Below are 9,508 nucleotides of genomic sequence, written 5' to 3' on the forward strand. Positions count from 1 at the left end.
AGAGAGAGATTCATTAAGCAATTATATATGTACTATCTACCAGTAGCTGCCTCATTTCCCACCCTCGGCTTATATTCGGGTCAATACTTTTTCCCAGTTTTTTTTGGTAAAATTAGGTACCTCGGCTTATATTCGGGACGGCTTATACTCGAGTATATACGGTATCTGTTAATATGGACAACCACACCAAGTGGTATTCACACCGGAAATATTGGATTAATTACCACACACAAGGATTAGGGGGAGTAATCGCAGCTGCTGGAGACTGTTCCTCCCCTAATCCTTCTGCGTGTGGGGGTGAACCAAATATGGCCGTTTTGAACACTACTTGGTGTGGTTGTCTATAGTACCAGATCTATTCATGCAATTAATGGGGGTGGACTCTGTATGGTTTGAGGGGGGCATATGTGTGATCTCACCTCCCAGTTAAGAAAGGCATTTACCCCTGGTTCGTTGTCATATAGTCTCACCATAAGCCAGTGGCTGCAGACCCTGAGAATGTCATTTTGGATGAAAAGAATAGGGTGGACCTTTGGGCACTGACATCATCGTGCTGCTAGCATGCTTCTGATGTGTTCATTTACTCCCTAGGTTCCTCATTCTGTGTGCAGTAATAGTTGTCTTCCGGGATACAGAAAAGCTCTCAGAAAGTCCCAGCAAACATGTTGCTATGACTGTGTTCTGTGCTCAGAGGGGGAGATATCTAACAGCACAGGTAAGTCTCATCACTCATAAATGATTTGTGCTGAAACCTTAGTAGTGCCACTGGCTACATTTTAACTTGCAATCATTTTAAACTGTGTTGATATTGTAAGAAAAAGAAAAAAAAAGTTTGTATCTAAATCAGTCTCATTTAGTTATATCTGGGCACCCTTTGCTCCTAAGAGAAAAGTGGTCTAATCTCCACAAACAGAAAGGGTCCTTTACAGTAAGAGCTGTAGAAATGTTAAATAGCCTTCCACATGAGCTAGTTCTAGTCAGCTCATTGTTTCAACAATAGGCTGAATTTGTTTGTAAATGCACAAAATCTAAATGGCTAATAACACTTATAAGGAATTACCCTGTAGGATGCTGATTTTGGAAGTGTGTGATTGACATTGGAGATCAGGAAAGATTTTTTTCCCCTGTTAGAGAAAAAAGGACCACATTTAATAAGATCGGTATGCCTTTCCCTGATCTGGCATTGCATCATAGCACACATGTTGTTGCTTGTTCTGGTAACACCCGTTATACTGTTACCAGGTGTTACCGCAATGATCTTTCAAAGATTTTGCAGTTAGGACTCAAAATCCCCTGGAAAATATTGATGATGTAGGCTTCCATCGCTGGCTGTTTACATTTTCGACAGTTTCCCCACTCGTGTGCGCGCTGGGCGCCATGCACGAGTGGGGGTGGGGAAGGACGTTTTAAGGCACCCACCCACTCCTATAAGGCTCCTGTCCAGCCGTTTAGGAACTGCCAATGGACGGGAGGTGGTTAAAAAAGAGACCTAGAGACTTGGAACTGAAATAGTCAAATTACATCTTGAGCTCACATATTCGACACTCATAATAATAATATAAGGAAATTCTGAGTGCCTTTAATGTGTACGGTAGTGTAGCCATCTGGACCAAAGTGAAAAGAATTTATCTTCACCCATCCCTCTTATTGATAGGTAATGCGTTCAAACATTACGGTTTTATCTAACTCAGAGATCCATTCGGATAATGAGGGAGGGAAGGGGGATATCCATTTCCTTGCTACCAGTCGACTAGCCATAAATAAGGCTATATGTATAGCCAATTTAGTGTACGAATCCATCCAAAAGGTATCAAAAATTGCAAGTGTGCAAACTCTGTTATCTAACAGTGCACCGAAGACAGAGTGAATGACCTTAAGCACTGCACCCCAGTATCGGACCAACTTAGGACATCTCCACAGTAAGTGTATCAAGGATCCTTGGTAAAAAACACATTTTGGACAAGAAGGGTCAATCTTGGCACCTATTTTGAACAGAAACTCAGGGGTACGGTAGGTCCTGTGCAAAATAAAGAGTTGGGTAAGTCTATGAGACGTGGACAAAGACACTGAAAGAACATCACTCACAGTACCCCTCCAGTCATCCTCTGTAATAGGGCCCAGGTCATTCTCTCACTTACTCCTGACACTCAAATGGGATTGTAGTGTCAAGTTGGTTAATAGGCAAATATATAGATAAGAAATAATACCCTTAGTATTGCAGGTGGCAACAAGGGTATTCAAGACCGGTGTTGGATGGAAGTGTGGAGAGGCGCTACCAAATTAGCCAAGTCAGAGCATGTCTGAGTTGCAAATATTGATAAAAGGCTGTTTGAGGCAATCCAAATTGGGATTACAATTGTCGGAAGGAACAAAGGGTGTTATCATCATACATCTGAGTGACTGTACGCACCCACTCCCGCCACCAATTTCTGAAACCCTGCAGTTTGAGGAGCTCTAGAAGCCTACCATTGTTCCAAATCGGAGTACATGTGGTATGCCCCAAAGTATGTAGAAGTTGTTTAGCCATCTCCCATACACGTCCCATTAAATTGACTGTGGTAAGATGCCTTTTTAGATATACCTTTTTAAAGGATAAGTCCGTCTCCAAAGTGCCCAAAGGGTCATAGCCATCAAAAAGATACTGAAGAAAATGAAGGACTGTGCATGCATCGCCTCACATCCCCAGCCAGAAAAGTGTTGTCATTGGAGGCAAGAAAATAAAGCCAGGGATTAGGGAGAGCTAATCCTCCCAAATCCTTAGGTCTTTGAAGGGTCACCAATTTCAATCGGGCCTGCTTTCGTTTCCAAATAAGATCCCTAAAAATATTGTCGATTTGCCTAAACATTTTAGAGGGGAACCAAATTGGGGAATTGTGCAAGACTATGGCGAAACAATCGCCATATTGAACCAGGTGGCCGATATGGGGCCCGGGGCACACGGGGGGCCTGGCCAGGACATCCCCCTGATGCCATGCATACCTCCTGGGTCGCTATGGCATCTTAGGCTGCTGGCTGTCCCTGGTGGCTGTGAGGAGGAACACTCCACTGTTCAGATCACTGACAACCTGTCAGTGATCTGTGCAGGGGGTGTTCCTCCTCACAGCCGCTGCTGAGTCACTGACAGCCAGCAGCTGCGGAGGAGGCTGGGCCTGGCATCGTCAGCGAAGGGGGAGGCGATGTCAGCAGCAGAGATGGAGGTAGGGCCCGATGACGGAGGCGGAGCCCGCCAGTGACCTTGGAGGAGGAGGAGGCGGACAGCAGATAGGCTAACAGGTAAGAGGTGCGCAGGGGTGTGACCAGCCCACCTGAGACCCTGCAGAGCCCCCCATAGAGCATCTATGGGGGGCTCTGCAGGGTCACTCTCAGGTGGGCTGTTTTTGATATCAGGTGGGCTCTGCAAGGGGCGTAACTAGAAATCACAGGGCCCCATACAAAATTTTGCTATGGAGCCCTGAGATTTCTAGTTACGCCCCTAGTGCAAGATATACAACAATTGTGGCAACCAGATAATTTTAATAATATTAACTCTCCCAGCCACTGAGAGGTGTAATTTAAGCCAGGCATCTCTTTGAGATCTGAATTTACTCAGTAATGGGAACAGATTAAGTGTGGCATAGTCTGCAAGTTGCGGAGACATCTGAATACCCAAATAAGTAATTCGGGAGTATATGGGGATACAAGACAAATCAGCTGCCAATGGGTTAGGTAAAGGGTCTATAAGAAGTAAACTCGATTTGTCCGACAGATGTACCATAACACTACGCAAGGAGGAATGAGTGTCCGCCAAGAAAAGCAAGGTGTCATCAGCATATAGTGCTAGTTTATCTTCATCTGTACCTCTATTAAAACCTGTAATATGTGAAGACTGTCTAATAATGGCAGCTAAAGGTTCAATGGCCAATGCAAACAGTAGGGGAGCAAGAGGGCAACTTTGTCTGGTGCCCCTCTGTAAACAAAAACCAGGGGAGAGTGAATTGTTAACCCTGATCTTGGCAGGAGAAGTGTGATATAGCAAACATATCCAAGCACCAAATCGAGGTTTAAGCCCAAATATGGATACAATGGCCCATAAGTATCTCCATTCAACACTATTGAATGCCTTCGCTATATCTAATGCCAAAAATGCTTTATTACCAGTATTATCTATAGGTTCTTGCATGTTCAGATATGTCCTTCGTAGGTTAATAGCAGTGGATTTATTAGGTAGAAAACCAGATTGATATGGATGCACAATAGATGAAATTGTCTTAGACAATCTGTTGGCCCAGTATATTGAATACAGCCAAGGATAGATACATTTATAAGCACCTGGATTTCCATGGGGGGACACTTCAGTTTAGTAGTCCCTCAAGATGATCATTAACCCAGAACTATGCAAGCTCATTTGTTGTTAATCACAATTTTGAGTTTACACGGGTTTGCTCAGAAGCTCTGAGCATTTAAGATCACTGACAGTCCTGTCCATGTCATTACCCCCGCACTTCGTAACTTCATTTGTAATTGAACTTTTGCAACGTTCTGACGGAGCCCTGCAACAGTAGGAGGGGCGAAACACGTTAACGTGATGTTGTGGGTGCTTGGCTAGCCACATACCTGCTATAAATGAGATATGCAGGATGTTCAGATGCTCTTCAAATATACAGCTTACTTAAGAGTGTGTATGTAGAGTGACTCTGATTGCAGTGGTAAACGTTTGGGCAGGAAGTTTCTAAATCACTGCTAATAGGTGGCATTACCTATGGGCAGATGAGCTACTACCCAGGGGTATTGACCCTTGAAGTCTGGCGATACTGTTGGGAACCAAGAACAGAGATCATCAATATCAGAATGATATCACGATTCCAGCTAAATAACTGTCCTCCAACATTTTGATAATAGTCAGACTAAACTATAGTAAAACTTAGCAGTGAGGCACACTTGTTGTAAGTTGTTTAAAGAAGAACTCGAAGAATTTAAAAAAACGTACCCTTGCAGTGGGGCTACCCTCGCACTGCAAATGTGAAGTCCTCCTTTCATGTAGGGGGCTCAAATAAAGCACTTTTATTCCTTTGTTCCTGGCTCCCCCAGCAGTAGGCACTCTCCTACTGCTGGGGGAGCTCCAGCTATGAAAACTCCCTGTCCAATGCAAGTCAATGAACCTGCATTAGACGTGATGACTTCAGCAGTCCTCCAGAGTCCAGGGAAGAAGAGATTGCAGGGACCAGTCTAGCAGCCCAGAGGGAGCTGGTGGAACCTAAGATCAGGTGAGTATATCTTTTTTATTTAAACCCCCTAGACAAAGCGAGGACTCAACACTTGCAGTGCGGGGGTAGCCCCACTGCAAGGGTAAGTTTGTTAAATTCCCAGAGTTCTTCCTAAAAAGATACTTGCTTGCCTATTTCTTACTTCCTATGGAGGGGGTAAAAATCAAAACAACAATGAAAAGATATGTTTCTGTGAAGAGAGAGTTAAAGTGTAAATAGGTACCTATTGACCTCCTCTACCCTGACACTCAGCTTGTTTGGGTGAGTGGCTATTACTCATGGTGGTAAAGAGTGGTGTATATTTATTGTTATTGTTATTATTATACAGGATTTATGTAGCGCCAACAGTTTGCACAGTGCTTTATAATATAACAGTAGATTAGAGATAAGATGGTTAAAAGGACCCTGATCAGATTTAAGGTACACAGAAGCTTTGCATGGTTTAAAGCACAGATAAAATACTTCCTGACTTTGGGGTTTAAGCCTTTTTTTTTCATTCACGTTTTATGAAATATGGACAATATGGACAATTATAGCTTTTTTTGTAAATTCTTATGCAATGGGTTATATAGAAGATGTAGTTGAATTAATGCATGTTTTATACTGCAGATTTATAATTAGACCTCTCTTATCTTTTAGATATGGAAAACTGCATCAAATGCACTGAACACCAGTGGTCTAATGAGAGAAGAGACAAGTGTATCTCCAGAACCATAGACTTTCTGTCCTATGAAGATGCTTTGGGAATTGCATTATCTCTCCTTGCTGTTGTGCTGTCGGCTCTCACCGTAGCAATTCTGTCCATATTTATAAAACACAAAGAGACTCCCATAGTGAAAGCCAATAACAGAGACCTCAGTTACATCCTTCTCCTATCTCTTACTTTGTGCTTCCTCTGCTCCTTATTATTTATTGGACGTCCACACACCATTACTTGCTTATTCCGCCAGGCAGCATTTGGAATTATATTTGCCATTGCTGTATCGTCTGTTTTGGCTAAAACCATAACTGTGGTCATCGCTTTCAATGCCGCAAAGCCTGGCAGTGAGTCAAGAAAATGGATGAAGGCTCGAATCTCAACATACTTAGTTTGCATTTGTGCTATGGGTGAAGTCGTGATATGTTTTGTATGTTTTTTTTGCAATCCACCCTTTCCGGATTTTGATACATCAGAAAGATCACTGAAGATGACACTGCAATGTAACGAAGGGTCGTCTGTTGCGTTTTACTTTCTTATAGGCTATATGGGTGTGCTGGCTGTTTTCAGTTTCATAGTTGCCTTTCTAGCCAGAAAACTACCCGATACCTTTAACGAGGCCACGCATATCACCTTCAGTATGCTGGTTTTCTGCAGCGTTTGGCTGTCTTTTTTTCCAGCTTATCTAAGCACGAAAGGTAAGTACATGGTAGCTGTTGAAATCTTCTCCATCCTGGCCTCCAGTGGTGGATTACTGTGTTGTATATTCCTCCCTAAGTGTTATATTATTATAATAAGGCCAGAATTAAACGCCAAAGAACGTCTGATTGAGAAAAAAGTCACTAACTATAATGTTGAACGTAACTAATTGATACAAAAGGAGATATCGAAAGAATAGCAAGAAGTATAGGAAAGGTGACTTGTGATTTTTGTCTGACAGGAGGTGACAGTATAATTCCAGGAGTGAATAGGAAGTGCAGAACAAATTTAACTGGAACAAAGGGAAACTATGGAGTTTGTAACCTAAGGGTTTCTTTCCCTATTCTTTTGTCACTTACTTCTCTGTACAGAGTGCTAAACACTTCTGTGACTTATCCTTTCTTCTCTTGTGATTTACATTGTTACTGGTATGTGTGATACATAACTAACAGCATGTTCATCATACCGCCCTTTCAGTAATAGTTTGTTCCCTCACCTATGAAAGACAGGTAAATGATTAGGAAATTAGTCGGCCTATAAAACCAAAAGCAGAGAATATATAAACTTGCCATCCAATTAGGATTCATTCTTCAGCATTTTGCATTAGGCACAGCAATAAAAAGTAATACCTGACTGGCAGCAAGTTGCCTATCATTCTTCGAATTTATTATTATTATTATTATGAAGTATTAGCCTATATAAGAATGTTATTTGTCCCTTAAAGATATCCCCCCCATAAGACAGGCTAGAGATATAGTAGAGTTTCGCAGGGGTGAAAGGGAAGATAAGATAGCGCTATACGCAGATGACGCACTTTTATTTTTGGGAGAAGCAGGGCATTCCCTTCCGGCATTCATGTCCTTAATTACACAGTTTGGGATATACTCCGGGATTAAAATCAATTGGGATAAGTCGGTGATGTTACCCCTAGACCCTGTTACATATCAAATTCCGGTAAATGCCTCCCAAATTCAAGTAGTAGATACATTTAAATATCTGGGGGTAGTGATATCAGCACGAGCTACGGAGTATATTACTCTTAATCTTGAGCCACAAATTATATGGTCCCCGCAATTATTACATATATTACATAATTCCCCTATATGGATAACAATGCAATGGTTTATTAAAATAGACACAATATATAGGAACTTAATATGGAAAAAAAAACATTCCTGAATATCATTAACAATTTTGCAGTTACCGAATGATGGGGGGGGGGGATTGCCATTCCCCACCCAAGAATGTACTTTTTAGCAGCACAACTACAACAAATGGCGGGATGGGGGGAAAAGGTACTTTCGGTATTCTCTAGATACTCTATTATATCACAGTTAGAGGCAGGTATTATTTCTACACGGTCGGTATATTGTACATTTTCCTTGATGGCCAGGGTATGGAAAGTTATGAAGGAGGTCATGGGATATGAGGGGTGTACTTCCCTTACACCTATTTGGTACAATCTGGAATTGATAGAGTTGGCTAAGTTGACATACTTTGATACCTGGATGGATAAAGGTTTACAATATGCTAAACAATTGATGAAAGGTGATGACCTGAAGACATTTCGAACTTTGAGGGAAGAGTTTGGTATCCCCAATTCTCATTTCTTTAAATTTTTGCAATTACGACATGCCTTAGAGCAGTGCTCCCCAACCTTTTTATTGCCGCAGACCGGTCAACGTTTGATAATTTTACCGTGGCCCGCTGAGGGGGGGACGTTGATTGTTTATATTTTAGATTTTTTAGATTTAATAATGTTAATTTAATTGTATTTAAGCATGCCTTCAAAATAAAATACAGTTACACCAAAAAATGAAAGCGTTGGAATTCTTCACCTATTCCACCACCGAAAAATTATATACACTTTTTAAATGTATTTATTTTTGCAGTAGTTCCAGGCATAGGCTGATCGGGTCCCCTGCGCTTGCGCAGTGAGCCGATCTGCCCTGCTACAGCCGACAGACACAGCGTTGAAATGTGGGACTGATGACGCGGTCCCACATTGTACCGCCGCTGTGAAAGTGGGAGGAGTTAGGGCGGGGGTACGTTAGAATGTGGGACTACGTCATCGGTCCCACATTCCACTGCCGTCCCAGTCCATGATGTTACAGTGTGCACTGCAGGGGGCGGGGCAGGACGTGTGACACACACGCCTCCTGTGACTCACCTCCCCTCCCGCCGCCTGTTACTATGGACGCGGCTGGGAGGGGAGGTGAGTCACAGGACCCACCCCCTCACTGTGAAGCCCGCCGGCAGTGCGGGGCCCCGGTGTTCGAACACCGGGACCATGCACTGCCATATATTGCATGACCGGACCGCACTGAGACTGTGCGGCCTGGTACCGGTCCACGGACCGGGGGTTGGGGAACACTGTCTTAGAGGCACAACGCCGAATATGTCCGTTGAGCCTTATGAATACCCCGCTGGTACATATGGTAGCAAAATCTAACTATAAAAAAGGGTTTATATCTAGAGCATATGATATTTTAATAAGGGCTTGGGCCAAAGATAGGATGCTGTCTTGTAGGCGAGGATGGAGGGTGATCTGGGCCCACTTTCAGATGAAGAATGGTCAGCCATATTGGCAAATATCCCTAGATCATATCTCTCGCCTACCCAGCGCCTTACTCAGTTATTTATAGTTCATAGAGTTTACTATACCCCTCAGAAACTTTTTAGGTGGGGTAAACGAGATACAGGGGAATGCCCTAGATGTAAAGGTACTAATGCCAACCTGATCCATATGTTATGGAGATGTCCCAAACTATTTAGGTACTGGGAAGATATTATCAGATTGATTAACCAAGTGTTTGATATTTAATTGGAGATGGACCCAGGCTGTGTTTACTGAATTGTGAGGAGGGGG

General features: G+C 42.8%; 1 protein-coding gene across 1 annotated transcript in view; it reads left to right on the plus strand.

The window, feature by feature from the left end:
* LOC108789528 (vomeronasal type-2 receptor 26-like) overlaps positions 1-6,808 on the plus strand; it is a 20,153-nt gene extending 13,345 nt beyond the window's left edge. Inside the window, exons 6-7 of the mRNA XM_018559567.1 lie at positions 592-715; positions 5,883-6,808. Coding sequence (XP_018415069.1) covers positions 592-715; positions 5,883-6,808 — 1,050 coding nt within the window. The remainder of the gene's footprint in view (positions 1-591; positions 716-5,882) is intronic.
* Positions 6,809-9,508: the final 2,700 nt, after the last annotated feature.

Source organism: Nanorana parkeri, unplaced genomic scaffold (assembly GCF_000935625.1).
Source record: "Nanorana parkeri isolate BGI_ZX_2015 unplaced genomic scaffold, ASM93562v1 scaffold405, whole genome shotgun sequence".
Classification (NCBI taxonomy): Eukaryota; Metazoa; Chordata; class Amphibia; order Anura; family Dicroglossidae; genus Nanorana; species Nanorana parkeri.